Raw genomic sequence first — 18,704 nt, 5'->3', positions numbered from 1 at the left:
TAATAAGTCTAGCAGTGGCCTTAGTAGCGCAGCTACTTTATTACTTTGTTTATAGGGAATGTTATGTTGTTGTAAATAAGTTACTAAATGTTCAGTAAGACCGCTTAACGGCTGGATCGATCCTTTCACTTTTCGGGTAAACCTATTATTGACTTGGGAAAGGTTTTAGGCTACTTTAGTATTTTTTTTTTTTTTAACTTTTTAAAAAAGAAATCAATCAGGTGTTTAAATACCTGATAGGGATTCTTTAATTATCAAACAAATAAAAATAGCAATGAATTATTTTATTGTGATAGATAAGAAAGCAAGGACAAGTAAGTAGTAAGTTCTATAATTACTGAACTGATTAAGTTTTCATATTAAGGAAAGCTTTACATAAGTCCCGTGATGGTTTAAGGCTATTTTTATTTTTAGATTCACATAGGTCCTAGTATGGTTCTAGGTTCTTTTTCTGCTTTACCATACCCCTCGATTAGATGGCCCCTAAATGCTAGTGGCGCAGAGGATAGTATGTCATAAAGTAGTGTAGCTAGAAAAAAATTCTTTTAATAAAAAAAAGAACATTGAAATGTCAAGATAGATTGGTATTATAAATCGAATAATACAACCTTTAATTTTCGTATGTGCCTAAGGACAACCCGTAGTATAGAGTAGCTGCTCTACTTATAACGATAAGGAAGTACGGCTTTAGTTTAGTTCAATTCTATTGAATTATTATGATGTAATAATTTACCTTGTTTACTTAAAGTAATATTATTTATTTCTTTTTTCAGATAGTGGATAAAATTGAAATGTATTAACAGAAAATTTGTTACCAGTGAATAAATAAAACAAAGACGAAAAAGAGGTGTTATTGAAAATAAACAAGTAAGATTTATTCATAGTTGTTCAATGTTCATCGCATAGTATTAAAGACAGCTTTCCGCGGATATTATAATGGAAAATTACAAGATTAAAACCAGTTTTGTTAGCTTCAAGAGACCGAAAATTAAATGAGTTTTATTTTAATATTCATAGAAAATTTCTGTGATAATATGCTATATTTGAGTTTTCAGTAAGGCTGATAACCGGTTCTAATCCAGTATATCGTAATTGATCTAATTCGAAGCCTTTATTGGAAATATATTTCTTAAATTCTTGTTTTATGGTCCTTTGGTTGGAATAAAACTTGCTCAAAATTCATATTTTGATTTCCTGGTGGCACCATATTTCTTTGAAACAAATAGAAATTATTAAGGTTTTTTTATATGTATTCTCATTGTCTGCTTAAGATCTCCCAAACTGCTAAGATTTGATTTGAAATTGCACCTATCAATTTACGATATTTTCGGGGTAGGTATAGTTTATATCTGCCTACATATATTCCCAATTTCTCATTTTTTCAGTTTCTAAGCGGAAATAACACCCCCTCCCCCCCCTTATCAATTTTACATTTTTTGGGGGGAAAGCAACTTTAAGAACGTGCTATTCATTAAAAAAATCCTATATCTTAAGGTAGGGAGGGAACACGCGTACTTTATTGTTTTTGTTCAATTGCTTATACATTTGACGTACGTATACATAGTTATAAAGAAGCTAGGTACTCTAAAGAAATTACGTAAAGAAAGTTTAAAAGTTTCTTTTAATCATGTTTGTCATTGTAATAAAGTGGAATTAATCCATTAAAGAAGCATTTCAATTGCAAATGCTAATTCATTTATATAAAACTAGCGGCTACGCCCCTAGAGGCCTCTGGGGATGCGTAAAAGTGTAACTTTTCTATCTATTTTAAGATCAGCTATTTACCAAAAATATTTTTTTCGCCGCTAAATGGTGTTAGTTACCTGGGTATGTTTATAGCTAATTGCAGAAATGTCTGCAGGGCGGCCTTTTTTTTTTATTTTTGTCGATTTCTTGGGGAAGGGTGGTGGTACCTTCCCTTAATATAGTTATAAACCTTCCCAGGACCTTGTGAGGCTACCCTGTAAAGTAGAACCATATCGGTTCAGCGGTTAGCGAGATCCTTCGTTACAAAAAAACAGACAGACAGACATCGTTCTACTTTGTATTATAGATAAGAAGGAATAATAGTTCGATAAAAAGATTTATAGGGATCTTAAGTAACAGACGAACGGAACGACTGGCGTTTTAAATATACAGGGTGGGTTGGGATGTCAAAAAATTTCTAGGAAAAAAAATAATTTTTATACTCTAAAGATAAAGAAATTTTAAAAGTATTAATAAGTACGACTTTAATGCGTTTATTATAAAGTTATATGTGCACAATAATATAATATTTACAATAATGGACTTTGTAACCCTATTTGTTCAGCTCAAGGACGTCCAAGGGGGGGGTAATGGGGTGATTATCCCCCCCCCATAATGAATTTTTTATCCCCCCCCCAAAAAAAATTTTATTTTCAATTTTTTGCGCATTATTTTGTGTTTTTTTTATGGAAGTTTTTTTTAAATGCTCTAAAACCGCGGTTTGGTAATTTTTCTCGCCATTTTGGACAAAAATATATAGTTTGTAAACCACTTATTTAAACTAAAGAAACTTTATTAGTAATAAACGTTGTATTTTGGTGTGATTTTGCCAGAAATAAACTAATACATCAATGTTCAAAACTATTTTAAAATAGTTTTTTTTTCTGTTTAGAATGTTGGCTGATATAGTTCTTAGTATTGCTCAAGTTTTGGTCTTCGTCTACGATGTGGTCACCTACCCTATCTATCATCTACTTAGTAAACATTGGAGGTATGTATTATCATGTTATCTACCCTATCATGCATTTTCTTAGTAAACATTGGAGGTATGTATTATCATGTTATCTACTCTATCTATCATCTACTAAGTAAACATTGGAGGTATGTATTATCATGTTATCTACTCTATCTATCATCTACTAAGTAAACATTGGAGGTATGTATTATCTTGTCATCTACCCTATCTATAATCTACTTAGTAAACATCGGAGGTATGTATTATCTTGTCATCTACCCTATCTATCATCTACTAAGTAAACATTGGAGGTATGTATTATCATGTTATCTACTCTATCTATCATCTACTAAGTAAACATTGGAGGTATGTATTATCATGTTATCTACTCTATCTATCATCTACTAAGTAAACATTGGAGGTATGTATTATCATGTTATCTACTCTATCTATCATCTACTAAGTAAACACTGGAGGTATGTATTATCATGTTATCTACTCTATCTATCATCTATTAAGTAAACATTGGAGGTATGTATTATCATGTTATCTACTCTATCTATCATCTACTAAGTAAACATTGGAGGTATGTATTATCATGTTATCTACTCTATCTATCATCTACTAAGTAAACATTGGAGGTATGTATTATCATGTCATCTACTCTATCTATCATATACTTAGTAAACATTGGAGGTATGTATAATCATTTTTACACGGAGCATCATAAAGATATGCGTTAACATTGCTGCATGTTTTAATGTAATGTTTTTTTCAATGTTTCTCTAGTTATTTTTTTTCTTCAAAAATCTACCACGGCTACGCACGTGGCTGCATACATACATCAGATACTTATATATTTAAATGTTCTCAAAAACCCAATGTAATTTCAAAGTACGTTCACAATGTAGAATGTAAAAAGATGGTAAAAATGAGGTAGGAGGTAATGTTTCTATAAAGTACAAAAAAATTTAAAATTTTAATCTTATTAACTCAAAAGTTAGTTAGTAATCAATACCTTTTCTATTCGCTGTTAATGGAATTGATATCATTTGTATACAAGAGTCGTAGTAAAAATTGTTAAGAAAACCATGAGGTTTAACGCACAAGTTAAAAGTTAAAATACAGATTCAGAAAATTATATTTCAAAGCTTGACAAAATTGTAACTCGTATATTTTAATAAAAAATAGTAGTTATTGAAACAATCCAATTTGATTTGCAGGTTCTGATCTTTATAATCATTTTAGTCGCATGCGGGCAAAGGAGAGTGCAGGAACCCCGCGGCCATACCTAGTCCAGGAGAGCAGTGAGGAGGTTAGGTTCACCAGAGAGAAGAGCTATGAAAACCCCACCTACAAGGAAATCATTATTCAGAATAAGGTAACTCTTTCATTTACTCATCATATCACATCTGGACCATAAAAGAACTTTTTGTAAATAAAACACCTTGCATTTAACTGTTTTATTATATTTTTAAATATGTGATAAGCTTTTGATAAACAAATAACTTTTTAAAGTAATTTTTTTTTATGTAAGATTGATTTTTCATTATATAAAGTATAAGGTATTGGAGTGCTTTTGGCTTTTATTGATGTAAAATGCTCTTATTTATATATTTAGAGATCAACACAGATAATAACATTTTATATTTATCTTAGAAGTCCCTTAAACGATTTTTATTGTTTAATAACCAATCGTCACTTGGTTCTCTTCTTAAAAAGTAATGCATGTTTTTTGAATGAGTAGGTATTTAAGTTTTATTGATCAAAAGTTGAAGATGGATTTTTTTGTCAGCAGGGTGGCAGAAAGGAATGTGGGTGTGTGAAGATATACAAAAGCCAAGGGAGGGAGGGGACATTGGACTGTTTATTACACTAGTTCCCAAGTTTTTATAATAGTTTAAATTCTCGCATCGAATTATAAACAGCTTTCCCCGGAAATAAATGTACAAATATAAGATTAGATACCATTTATTTTAGCCCCAAGATGCTGAATGGACGGGCTAAAAAAACTGGTTTTAATCTTATGATTGTACATTCTTTATTCGTAGAAAACTGGATATAATACGATGCTAGACATAATTTTTTCGCAAGTTAAGTATCCAAAGTTCTAACCACTAATTGTAATTTACAGAAGGGGTAATTTTGTGCATTATCATTGGGGATGTACATCATTTTATTGACTTTTATCTTATCCCTTTAGATCCCTGACAAAAGCCCCATCATCATCGTCGCTACTCAACAATTATATTTTTTAAGGTTGACACAGTGACCAAAGCTTTTGACTACGCCGTAAGGAAGCACGGGAACAAGCAATGCCTTGGCACCAGAGAGGTTCTGGCCGAGGAGGATGAGATGCAGGACACTGGAAAGGTGGGATTTAAGTTCAGTTTTTGTCCGCCAGGGAATGTTATTTTAGATTTTCAACGTATAGTTGGAACATTTAAAAAATGAAATTACAACAAACCGGATTTTTTTGAGGGTGGGGGAAAGAGTAGATGTTGCGTGAAGTGTGCCCGAATATTTAGACACCCTTCTTAATGCACGCCTTTGGTTTTATTGTCCCAAGATTTAAGTCATAAAAAATACAAATGCATACTATTACTAATGTCAAGTTTAATAGCATAAATTGTACAAACTGTTTTTATGACTTTCCCCATCGAGGTTAAAACGCGTAACGTGCGTCATACGTAAAAATATATGCTTTAGCAAAAAATATTTCAATAGATATTGAAAAATCCATGCTATTATGATATAGTTTCATATGTATTCCATGTGTTTAATTTAAAATCGCGGATTTTTTTTCATTAACTATTATTTTTCCCGCATTTTATTTTGCCCTAAGGATCAATTTAACATTGAATTTCCCACTAGAAAGGAAAAGATAATGATCAAGTGCAATTGTATTTTTTATCCACTCACATTAAATTTTTTTCTCTCCTTGGATGAATAAATTGCATTTTTGAACTCGTGATTTTGTTTAAACGAGAACTTTTACATTAAACAAACACACATAATGTGTAAGCGACATATCATTAAAAATCATACTAAGAAAGTAATAGTAATAACGCTAAAAATCCGTAGGAAAAATAAATTGTTTATTTACATTTCCTAGGTATACAAACTTCTTTTGAAAAACGAGATATATTTAATTCAAAATTGATGTTTAGATTTTTTTATTTACCAAATTAAGACCATGATTCTGTAGATTTTGTTAGGTATAAAAAATCTTAATGGTATAAAAAAATGTCTAAGGATTAGAGAAAAAAATCACTTTAAAGATGAGAAATTAACACTAGGAGGACAAGAGCAACTATGTCCATTAGTATGGAATCAATGAAATTGATTGATGAGTAATAGTATTGTTAACAAATCACTGATAACTTCTAAATAGTTGGATCTTTAATATCCTATTATATAAAGTAGTAAGGTTTTTAGTTTTGCTTAAGATTTCTATAAATACTGAGCCGATTGGGTTCTCCATTTTATATAAGTTTGGTTTTAGGCTATTTTCTATTCTAACGTGAATATTTATCTCCTAGATGCTAGGAACGCAGCCGCTAGTCGGTCAATAAAGTAGAAAAGTTTCTTAAACAGATACGACAGACGGACAATATCCTAGTGATTGTAGAGAAGATTTGCTACAAGAAAATCCGTGTTTTAAGATGATTATTTAGCTTATATATTCATGACTTAATTAAAGTTAAATGTTAAAGTAAGAATTAAAGTGTACAACATCTAGTAAGCTTTGCATGAAATTGAGAAAATTTCAGTTGCGCAGCAACTTAATGATTTTACTAGCGGCTTCGCCCCTAGCCTCTAGGGTTTTTTTTCCAAGGAGGTATAATTACATCTTTTATTACCTGGAGATGCCCCCTCTCCACCACTATTTTAAATAAAAAAAAAAATTGTGGGGATTTTTTGTTTTTTGGGGGGTTGGGGGTGTCACCACATGACCAGTAGGTATATTCCCTGAAGAGTAGAATCCGATCGAATCAGTGGTTACCGAGATCTTAAGGCACGGACAGATATCAAGCTTTTGTATTTTAAGATATGTTTTAAAAATTTCTATTGAATATTCATGCTAACCAAAAACTACCCATTGCTTCAAAATTAAATTCTACTTTATGGAAATCTGATTGAAGTAATTGTTCTATTATTACAGAAGAGGAAAAAATTTAATTTTCAAATTGAATTTTGTATTTAAATTGCGTTTGTAAATATTTGTTTTTCAACTCCATGGAAAAAATATAAAAAAGCTATTTTTACAACATTAAAAGTCGAAACAAATCAAGCGTTTGTCAATGTAGGGGAAAGTTTCACTTTAAAAAAGGTATTCTGCCTCCCTACCATTAGTAATAATCAGTATCGACAACTAAAGTATATTAGCTTTACATAGAAAATAATTTTCATCTTAATGTTAAGGTATTCAAGAAGCTTAGCCTGGGCTCCTACCGCTGGAAATCCTATGCCGAAGTACAGTCAACCTCCAGAGCTTTTGGCCGCGGCTTGCGGGAGCTGGGGCAGTTGCCGCGCACTCCCATTGCCATCTACGCGGAGACCAGGGCCGAATGGATTATGTCTGCTTTTGGCGCATTTTCTCAGGGATTTAGCCAGAAATAAAATTACAAATGTTCTTAGAGTAACCGGATATATGTCTGTCTGTCTTTTGTTAATGCCCCTGGAAATAATTCATCCCCCCAAAAACATTTTTTAATCACATAAACGTTTTGCTAAATCTTAATTCAAGAAATTACCTACCATTTAAACCTTAATTTTGAATCCAACTTTTTTTATGTTTAATGGCATAGAAAGAATATCTTTATTACTTCCAATTACAAATGTATTTATTTCTGGCCTAACTCAGAGCATCTACGTGTCTACCTTGTACACCAACTTGGGAGATGAGGCTATTGTCTATGGTATCAATGAGACTGAGGTAAACAATTTCAGGGAGGGGACAATGGGGTATTTATTCCACAAGTCCCCAAAGTTTTATAGTAACGTTTTCTAATTCGTTGGCCTAACAACATTGGAGACTTTTATTGAATTTTATTGGTTGGTTTAAAAAGTTGAGTGTTCAAACGTTTCAACCACTAATAGTAATTTACAAAAAGGGTAATTTTATGTATCATTACTAGGGATGTGCATCAATTTATCGGCCATTCTCTTATTCCTTTAGTTCCCGAAAGAAATTTAGTACAGCACAAAGTCCTGTTCATATAAAGTCCTCCATATTTGATAAGAATATATGTAGCACATTATTTTAAAGTACATACAGAACGTTTTTTTCTCGTTTAGATCGAATATTGGGATTTATGTAAGGCATCTCTTAAATATTAGAGTAAAACTCGAGAGGGAGAAAGGGTTAAATAACTGTATCTCCCCATCGCATCCGCCTTGTGTAACCTTTCTGTTGGGTCATTGAAAATCAACCAATGGTGTCGCTTATATTAACACAGCCAAGTAGCAGAAAATAATTTAGAAGCAGACGAAAGATGTCATTGAAAAAGAAAGGGAGGTAGTTGTCTGTATATACATCTATACTATACATCTGTTACTTATATAATTAAACGATAAATTGATATACTTCCCCAATGATGATAAGCAAAATATCATTCTGTAGATTCAAATCATTCGTTGAAAAGTTTGAGCAAACCAATCAAGATTTGCAGCAGGGGAAAAAAATTACCTAATCTTGTGCAGAATATGAACCCCTGAATTATTTCAATATTGATAGAAAATGATAACGAACTGACATATTTTGTAACATTCTAGTTTAATATAAATAAACAAAGAGTTATATAAGTTGACCTTGTTTATGTTTTATGCATATTTGTGTAGTATTTTACCCAGGAAGGGAGAGGACAATGGACTGTAAGTTATATTGGGTTTCAAAGTTGTTAAAACATGATATCTCAATAAAAAATTTAAGATCAAAGGTTCAGACATTTTTATATAGATATATGAGTGTTTATTCTAAAAGTAGGTCACAAGAAGCCTTAAATATAAGCAAATTGTAAAGTTTCTTTAATATCTGCGATATTATTAAGTTTCTTAACATTTGATGTACTATTTCTGCTTTAGAACGAACGAGACATATTCTTTAAATATTATCATATGATCTATTGGATATATAAATATTATAAAACAGATAATAGATATTTGTCAGTTACCCTGTGTTGTGACCATTTATGAACTTTTGCCTAAGTTTCAAACTATGCTGAATGAATATTCTCTTATGCAGCCGTTTTAGATATTTTGATGGAAAGCATTCTAGCCACTTATTACATGCATATTTGTCTAGGTAACCTTTGTTGTGACCAGCTATGAACTTCTGCCCAAGTTTAGGACAATGCATATTGCATAAGGATTATTCTCGTATTCAGCCGTTTTAGATATTCTACTGGACAAACAGCTAGGCATCCAACCACTTATTACATAGATATTTGTTTAGGTAACCTGTGTTGTGACCAGCTATGAACTTCTGCCCAAGTTCAAGACAATGCTGAAGGATTGCCCCAAGGTCCACACTCTGATTGTTATGGAAGACCAACTGAACACTATTGACGCTACAGGTATGGATTTACTTATTAGAAAATCCTTTGATTGTATAACCTTTTGTCTGAAGTATATTCCAGTCATCTTTAATTGCGGTGCCGCACAATCTTATCGCAAGTCGAAGTATCATATAATGATAACAATTACAGCATAATAATGTACAAGCATTAAGGGTCGTTTCCCTCAAAGTGGCTAGACGAGCACAAAACCCACCCTCTTGTTTGAAAGTGATCCCATAAAAGGGAGAGGTAGTTTTTGTTCGTTTATTACTTTAGGTCTTTAATCGAAACTTTTTCTATCAAAAATCCATCAAAATTATTTTTGCTCAAGGTTTCAAGGATGGTGTTAGTATCAACACCTTCAAGGACGTGGTTGCCCTGGGTGCCAGCTCCAGAGTGCAGGATGTCCCACCAAACAAGGACGACACAGCCATCATCATGTACACTAGCGGATCCACCGGCACACCTAAGGTACTTATTCATTCTGTGGTTTTTTTGGCGAATTTCTTGGTACCTATTGTAAAAAACTTGTTGAAAAAAGGGTTGATAGTTGCTTATTTTTGTTTAGGTTAGGTTGGGTTACATTAGGGTGTGAATATCCCCGTAGTAATTTATTTGAGTATTATTAGTTTCAATTCAATTTTTAATTGCCAAGTAAAAACAGATGGAAGTTGGTCGAAAGAAAGAAATCCATCAACCCATTTAGCTAAAACTTGTTTATTGCCTTAGTAATCGTTGGCGAAAGGGATAACGTTTACCATGTAGTTTTTATTAAATTCATAAAAAAATGTGTAAAATTATTTGTTTAGGGAGTTATCCTGACCCACGAGAACCTGATCGCGACCTCCAGCTGCATCATGTACCTGGACAAGTTCAACGACGACGACGTGTACATTGCCTACCTGCCCCTGGCCCACGTGCTGGAGCTGCTGTCCGAGTGTACCATGATGATGTTTGGCATCCCCGTCGGATATTCTTCACCTAACACCATGACTGATATGTCGACCAAGGTTATTATAATAAATTCATTCTTAACACTCACTTAGAGTGTTTTTATAAAGCTTATATTCCCTGTAACTTCCTTTGTATTAAAGGTTCGGATACTTGCAAAAGTTTAGTTCCTAGGTTGCATAAGTGATTCTTTGTTGTTGATAAAACTGACTTGTATGTTGTATTTTTAGGTTAAACGTGGACAGAAGGGTGATGCCTCAGTGCTGAAGCCAACTCTCATGTGCGTCGTTCCCCTGATTTTGGACAGGTAAAAGGGTTTTTAATTTTTGTCACACCCATGAAAAAATGATTTTTCTCGTATTTCTTATTCATAACCGATTAATATCCGGTGGATTAGAACTATTTTTTTAGCCCGTGCCTTCGGCACATCGGGGCTAAAACACTGGTTTTAATCTTACAATTGTTCATTTTATATCCGCGGAAAGTTGTTTATAATGCGATGCGAGAAATAGATATTATAAAATCAAAAAAAACCTAACTCAAATTGTTCTTTACCGTGAAGTGAATCTGAGAGAAAGGGAGAGAAATCAAATTGAACCATTGAATTAAAATGTTTTTCACTTCAATCTTCGTTCTGCTATTTGTCAGCTTAAAATTCTGGAGAGGAAAGGTCTAGTTTTGGATAATGCAAGTTATATTCTTTTAACTAATCCTCTAAAAATATTTCTTAATCGTCCATTATCATATCCCTATAACCCTGAGTTAATCCACTGTTTCCATAGTTTTAAATAAACTTATGAAGGGCGAAGGCAACGCAGAAATATTTTTTTCCCGTGAAAAGTTGTCTGAAAATGCTTATATAAAAATTATAATTCATGCCTGATTGTTACAGAATTTACAAGAACATCGTGGACAGTGTTGCTAAGCGTGGTAAAAATTTCCAGAAAGTCTTTGATTTCTGCTACAGGTTAGAAAATTAAATATTTGCTCATGGTAGCGCAGCTACTTTAGTACAAGAATTTGTAAGTATAACCATTATGTTTATAGCTATTTCTGTTTACTTGCGGCTTGTCCTCTGGCATCTAAGGGTTCTCTCGAGAGTTTAGAAAAATATCCGAAACTATAGCAAGACTTAAAAATAAAAGCGTATAACCATCCCAGGACCTATGCGAAGCTTCCTTAAAATGGAGTACTCAATCCGTTGGATAGAGGTTCTAGATCTTATTATCTTGCTACTTATACAAAACTATGGGCTTCACTTAAGGAGAACCATATCGGTCCAGTGGTTTGCGAGACCTTAACCTACAGACAGTCGAACATTCTGTTACTTTTATATAATGATAATTTACAATTTATGTTTATTTAGATATAAGCTGTACTGGACCAAATCTAATAAGCCTACCCCAATTGTCGACAAGGTTGTTTTCAACAAGATTAAGGTAAAAGATATTTATTTTTCAATCAGATAGAAAGATGAAGGCTAATTTCAGACAGGCACATTTCAAAACATTTGATTTAGCTTCCTATCATAAGTTATTTTCTTTATTTATCATACTTTAGTAAGAATTTTAGATAAAAATCAAATTCAATATATATTTTAATTGTTAAAAATTAGAACAGAGTAGGTACTAAGGAGGGTAGGTATATAGTTACATGTTTTCAATTTAAAAAGTTTTGATTTCATTAAAAATAATGTCTTCAGTTATATTATAAGTACTGTTAGACTCCGATCTATCAAACCTCTCTATAAACATATGGACACCTAACAAGAAAGGTTTCAATTTTACAGGCTTTGCTTGGAGGACGTATGAGGTTTGCCATCACTGGTGGAGCTCCCCTCTCACCTGAAACTCATGAATTTATCAGAACTTGCCTGGGAATCACTCTTGTACAAGGTAAGAATTATAACTTGGTAATGAATGATAACTTTTTGTACATCCCTCATTGATGGTAAACAAAATTAGCCCTCTTTTAATTAAAATTATTTGTTGATAATTTTGTTTTACCAACCAATCAATGTTTTATTCAAGTGCCCAAAGTTTTAAAGCCAACGAATGAGAGAATGTGTATAATTTTGGACAGCAATGTAGATTAAAGTCCTATGTCCCCCCCTCCCCCCTTCCTAAATATATCAGACACCAATAAAATCATACAAACACTAGGTAATAAACAAACATTCCTAATCTAATTTTACTTGTTAAGGTTACTCTATGACTGAGACCACATGCTCTGGCACCTGCATGGAGCCAACTGACGACAGTGTGGGTAGGGTGGGTCCCCCTATGGCCGGCATTGATATTAAGCTCGTCAACTGGGAGGAAGGAAACTACAGAGTCACCGACAGGTAGGATAGTTACTGCATCCAACATCTAGATAAACTGCAATAGACTGAAGAGGGTGCCCTGTTCAACGCAATTTATTTCTAAATATATATGTAATGAAATAATAGACTATTGTTTCACTCCAAAGGTTTTATCTTCTAATAGTTTAAATATTTTTTTAAACAATATTTTCTCTAAATATAGGAGATACCTTCTTTCTCTTATTTTTAGCGTTGATATTATCTTTTTACTCATTGATTGAAAATTTTTGAAGATGAAATTTTCAAATGAAGGATAATAGGGATTTTTAAAAGCGAAGCTTTTCTATAATTAGGGTCGGTCCGTCCGTTTGTACGTCCGTCCGTCCGTCCGTCACAGAGAGTTAGCTCTTTTCGTTAATTTAAACAGGTTAGAATTGTCCTATCGATTCCAAACTTTGCATGGTGATTCCTGTAGTAGTTAGGTACAATTTAGAAAGCGTAGCAGCTCTATAATCAATACCAGAATGTCCGTACGTCCATTTGAAACATGTCTATTTTTAAATTTCTTGACAACAAATTTTTGTATGTTAAAATTATCCGATTCTTCTAATTTTTTGAAAACTGATTCCTATTACTACAAGGTACAATGTTATAAGCAAAGCATCTCTATAAACAAGTCCTAAAAATGTAAGTATGTCCTTAAACAATATCATCTATTTATGCAGTTATGCAACAAATTTACTTACAATATTGTTTTTACTGGTGCATTAATATTCTGCTAATTTAGTTCTGACAATCTACAAGTGTTAATGTTCGTTTATCTTTTCATTTCAGAGCTTCGCTTTTATGGATGTTGTCATCCTTGTTTATCTAAATTTTGAGGGTCAAAACCTAGAAAAATTGATTAGAATGTGTGTTTAGCTAGCAATTTTAACATTGTTTTGGGTATAACTTTACAGAGCATTTTTGCATGGATTTTTCAGTTAATTTAAGAAAAAATCTACAATAGGGGAACATATATTTTACCCGGCAAACTAGTGCATGGTCAATATCTACACAACTTAACTTAATCTATTCTAAATCTAATTTGTTTAGGCCCCATCCCCGTGGAGAAATTTGCATCGGAGGTCCCACCGTGGCCAAGGGTTATTTCAAGCTGGACAAACAGACAGAGGAGTCTTTCTTCGAGGAGGGTGGCAAGCGTTGGTTCAGGTAGAAAATATAACTTTTTGGGATCTTAAGGGATAAGACAATGAACAAAATTGACATACATCCCAGATGATGAACAAACCTACCCCTTCTGTATATTATAATAATTGGTTGAAAAGTTTGGACACTACTATGTTGTTAGAACCAACCAATCAAAATTTAACAAAAGGATCCAAAAATTTTTCATTAAAACACTGCAGAAAGTTAAAACTTCATATATGGTCCGAAACTGGTTATTCGATGGACTATTGAAATTAATATTGATACCTTACATACCTATGACTACAAGATTTATTCCTGTATGATAATACAAAATACATGATGTAAACAGAATATTTGCTTTTACAGATCTGGCGACATTGGAGTATTTGATAAATCTGGCAACCTGCAGATTATTGACAGGAAGAAGGACTTGGTCAAGCTACAACTGGGAGAATATGTTTCACTAGGTAAGCTCTTAATTATCTTTGTCAAAACTGATTTTTTATTTAAGAGTTCAAAAAAATGTGCTTTCATGTTTTTTTTCAGTACTTAGCTTGATTCTGAAAAAAGGGGTTGGTTGTCTGCTTTCAGTAATTGTTAAAACTAAACTTGCATTATCATCAATTCTACTTATAAATATGGGACAACAGTCCGAAATAAGCCTTAAACCCCAGAGATCAATAGCCTTGAACCATCTTAAAGCATATAATAAAGCTTGAAAAAACATTGCTACTCTAATGTAATGGATGACTAATTATGCTGTTATTCCAGGCAAGGTTGAATCCCAACTGAAGACGCATCCCTTGGTGGAGAATATCTGCGTGTACGCCGACAGTTTCCAGTCCCACACAGTCGCCATCATGGTCCCCATCCAGAACTCCCTGATCAAGCTGGCACAGGAGCTGGGCAAGGCCAGTATGGACTATGAGAGCCTCTGCAAAGACAATGAAATGATTCAGGTACCTATTGTGTCCGATATGGTAGAATAACAAAAACCGCTAACGGCTCACCCGTTTTTGTTTGCTTGGCTCTTTAAAAGAAAAATTTATCATTAATTACAAAGGAATCAACTTTTGAAACATATTTTTGCTTTAATTCATGTTAAATCAATTTTTAAATTTTTAGTACCAGCCACTTACCGGATAAAAACGTTTGGGAGTATCCAAGATTAAGATGTGTAGATAGGACTTGTGATGGTTTTCCCCAGACAATGGCAAAAAATGGCTGAACGGCTGAGGTGCCAGCCGTTAGCCGATACTTTTTTAAAAATTTCGATTTAGGGAAAATAATGGTAGTAATAATTTTAGACAATCTCAAAGCCTCACTTTACCTAACCCAATCTAAATTGTAGGCAGTATTGAAGACCCTGGCCATGCACGGTAAGAAGTGCAGCCTCGAGAAGTTCGAGATGCCGACCAAGATCACTCTCTCCCCCGAAATTTGGACCCCAGAGTCGGGACTCGTGACGGCAGCTTTCAAACTCAAGAGAAAGTGTATCCAGGTAGGATTTTTCAATTATCCTGTATCAGGTGTATGACAATAAATATGGAACATTCATAGTGCAAGACTTCAGCGTAAGGATATATTTAAATGAAACATTAGAAGTAGAATCGGAAAGGACATCCTCATTACTTTTTAAAATCTCCAGAACACTAATTCCCAAACCCTTGGCTAATATAAAACTTTTCTGGTATAAAACTAACAAGCTAGTACAGAAAATTAGATATCACTGATTCTGATTAATTTCTGTCAATTGAAAGTGAGTTAAATTTTTTTTTCTATTAAAAAGAATTACCTAAACAAATATCACAGGATGCTAAATCATAGACCAATCAAATTAAAATCTTCTCTTTTTAGGCCCTTTTCCAGCCATCAATCGATGAAATGTACTCAGATATTGTTTAAACAGAAAAATAAAAAATATTGCAACTGCAAAACTTACTCAACAGCAGTCCAGCAGCAGCAGTGCTTTTCAGCAAACAGCAGCCGTGCGCTTGTCAGCCAACAAGAATAAAAAACCAACTCCAGTCCTCAAAACTTTATTCATACTTTGCATATATAATGAAAAACGACGGGTAGAATTAAAGGGATTTAATGATAAATTAACTATATATGTATATATGCAATTTATGTAAAAGTTGATAAATTGTAAAAAAAATAATATTATGTACACATAACCTACTATGTATCATATGTAGCTTAATCAAATATACCTTCTTTTCTGTTCACCATTTATTTTTAAAATATTTAAATTTAAATGTTACTAAATTTTAATGACATATAAAACAAACAAAAAAACAACCTAAAATCTACCAATTTTTATCTTCATCTCTCTTATTACAAGCTCACATTTATAAGGCATTTTTAGTTTAGGGAGGAGGTCATTTTTCATTAAGTATGTCAAAATGTAATAAAATATTTTTTTTATTAGACTACATTAATAGTAAAATAACACGAAAAATTTGAGTTTTTCCCTAAGTGTATGAAAACAAATCAAATTTTGTCACTCTTGGTGTTAAATGCCCCCCTCCCCTTTTATTTAAGCTCATACCAAGTGCATATTTTCCAACCTTTCTAGCTCACAAACTGATAAAATCCTCACATAATCATTCAGGGGCGTATATTATGCAGAGTTCTATTAAAAGTTAAAAAGGGATAGTTGCATGAAGTGCATTTAACAAGTTAGATTGCAAGCATAAGTTATAAGAATACCATCTAACCTATATAATTTTGTATTTCATTAAATATCAATCAATTAAGCACCACCAAAATAGTCTTCATGCTATTTTTGTGAAAACAGGACAGCCATTTAAGTTGCATTTATCTAAAAATTTGATTTTTAAGTCTTGATATTTTTCAAACCATCTGGTAAAAAATTGAAACTCTATTAAATAGGTATATGTCCTATAGATGTAGTTTAAACTATTGAACAGAAAAAAAATATGCAGTTCACTAAATTCAAGTTTAAATGCACTTCGTGCAACTACCCTTTTAATTTTGCAAGTATATACACCCCTGAAATCATTTCTAATTATCAGCATAATTAATTGACCAAGATATTACTACTACTAAGGGAAGGATATGGCACTTGAAAATTGTTTGTCTTCAAGTGTCATAGCCCTTTCCCTATAATTATTAGTATTGTAGCCATTTACAGTATAAACGATATTGTAGCTTCAAAAGTCTTTAACTTTTCTTCCTTTAAATTTTTGTTAATGTTGCACTGTTAATAAAATTCGGTAGAATCCGTAATTTTGTCAGTAGACCTTCCACAACATAACCATAGTGTTTTATCGCAACGAACCTAACCTACAAACCTTTTTTAAAGCCCCGCGGGGTAACCTTCTATATTATTTTACTCGTAACCTAAAAATTAAAGAAGCATTTTATATTACTTATCTTTCAAAAATTAAATAAGGTTAGGTTTGAGAAGGGAATGGGAATAAACTGGCGAAAATAATAGTGTTGCCTTAAATTCATTCTTTTCAATCACTTTTAGGTTATCTAATATCATTATTAAGTGATAAATATTGAGCTTTAAGAACAGCTTAAATTATTTTTTTCAGTTAACCGCTTATATTTTAATAAAGTACTTATTCTAACTTTAAAACGTAATTTAACAGTGCAGTATTATGTACTGTAAATTTTTCCTTTTTCTCCCAACAAATGTTTGATTACTTTTTTTTGGATTTTTTCCAAGATTTTTCCTTAGTCTCTGATTTCTTGCAGAGTAGTTACTTTGTTGTCAAGCAGTTAGCTTTTTAGGGCTTTATGATAGAGAGACAGTTAGTCTGTCTCTGTCGTTTGTCAGACATTTTAGTTTGTCTCTGTCAGAGGTATTAATACTCTGTCTCCCTGGTGATAATATTTAGTTTTTAGAAGAAAAAAAAAGAAAATTTTTGTTTTCATTTTGGACGATTTTTATTTTAACAAACCAATCATATTCAAATTTCATGTTAATTCAATTTTAATTGATCTTTTTTTCTGGTTAATATTAGACTTCAAAATTCAACATTGTACTTTTTTTTCTATAGTACATAGAACTATACTCTTGTAAAAAAATTGTTGTAACTATGTAATATTGAAGACCCCATTTTTTTTCCCAATTTTCATCCTTTTTTTCGTGAACTTTGTGCTAAGCCGCGTGAATCATGTGGCCAATTTTTTACCATCCAGGGATTCAATTAACAATGCAATTTTAGAGTAGCTGCGCTACTTTAACAAAGTTACCCTTCTAGTTCACAAGGTTCATACTTTAAAAAATGATGTAATTGTCCTATTGTGTTTGAACTTACTTGCCAGTTTTGTTTATTTCTATGATGCATGGTGCAGTCTTGTTTCTTTTTGTTTTTTTATCTTTAGTTTAGGGTTGGGCCGGATATCCGGTTTAACCTGATAACCAGGCCATTTTCTATATCCGGCCAGATACCGGATATTAAAACTATCCGGATAACGGATATCCGGCTGATTTCTAAGGCAAGATAACTGGATATTCGGGCGGATATACGGTAATTTGCCGGATATCCGGCCGGATACTGAATATCTTGCATTATAAATCAGCCGGATATCCGGTATCCGGCACAACCCTTCTTTAGTTTTGCACACCCTTATAGAAACTCAAATATATTCTGTTTTACCCAATTATACTTTTGTTTTTCCTTTTTTTTTTTGTTTTTTAGTTTCTTTTCAGACCAGTAGGACCGTAATAATTAAAGAAATATCGTAATTAAAGTATTAGGAAGGCCACAATAACAAATATCTAAATAAGCTATAAAATCAACACCAAAAAAAGTTATTAAAATTTCATTAATTTGGTATTAATTCAATTTCGAACGTTTCTAGGAAATAAATATTTCGTTTTACTTTTCTTACCACCTAAATTACGACATATCTATAAAAGTCACCATCCCTCTTTTTCATTTTCATTGTTTTACTTTATTAATAAAAAAATTGTAATCTTTAATTTCATTTCTTAAAAAATGTAACTATTGGAAAAATT

The 18,704-nt window shown here is 32.5% G+C and overlaps 1 protein-coding gene across 1 annotated transcript; it reads left to right on the top strand.

Moving 5' to 3' along the window:
- Positions 1 to 767: 767 nt before the first annotated feature.
- On the top strand, positions 768 to 16,947 carry LOC145322851 (fatty acid CoA ligase Acsl3-like). The gene is made up of 19 exons (XM_080165172.1): positions 768 to 867; positions 2,639 to 2,737; positions 3,950 to 4,082; positions 4,961 to 5,074; positions 7,127 to 7,306; positions 7,569 to 7,640; positions 9,159 to 9,279; positions 9,593 to 9,732; positions 10,071 to 10,271; positions 10,443 to 10,519; positions 11,105 to 11,179; positions 11,579 to 11,651; positions 12,002 to 12,107; positions 12,415 to 12,556; positions 13,610 to 13,726; positions 14,072 to 14,172; positions 14,477 to 14,664; positions 15,057 to 15,206; positions 15,563 to 16,947. Exons 2-19 carry the CDS (start codon positions 2,640 to 2,642, stop codon positions 15,608 to 15,610), a joined length of 2,136 nt encoding a protein of 711 aa, XP_080021298.1. The 5' UTR covers positions 768 to 867; position 2,639; the 3' UTR covers positions 15,611 to 16,947.
- Positions 16,948 to 18,704: the final 1,757 nt, after the last annotated feature.

Source organism: Acartia tonsa, chromosome 6, assembly GCF_053477335.1.
Source record: "Acartia tonsa isolate MP-2025a chromosome 6, ASM5347733v1, whole genome shotgun sequence".
NCBI lineage: Eukaryota > Metazoa > Arthropoda > Copepoda > Calanoida > Acartiidae > Acartia > Acartia tonsa.
Note: the sequence above shows the minus strand (reverse complement) of the source record. Positions and strands in the feature narration are given on the sequence as shown.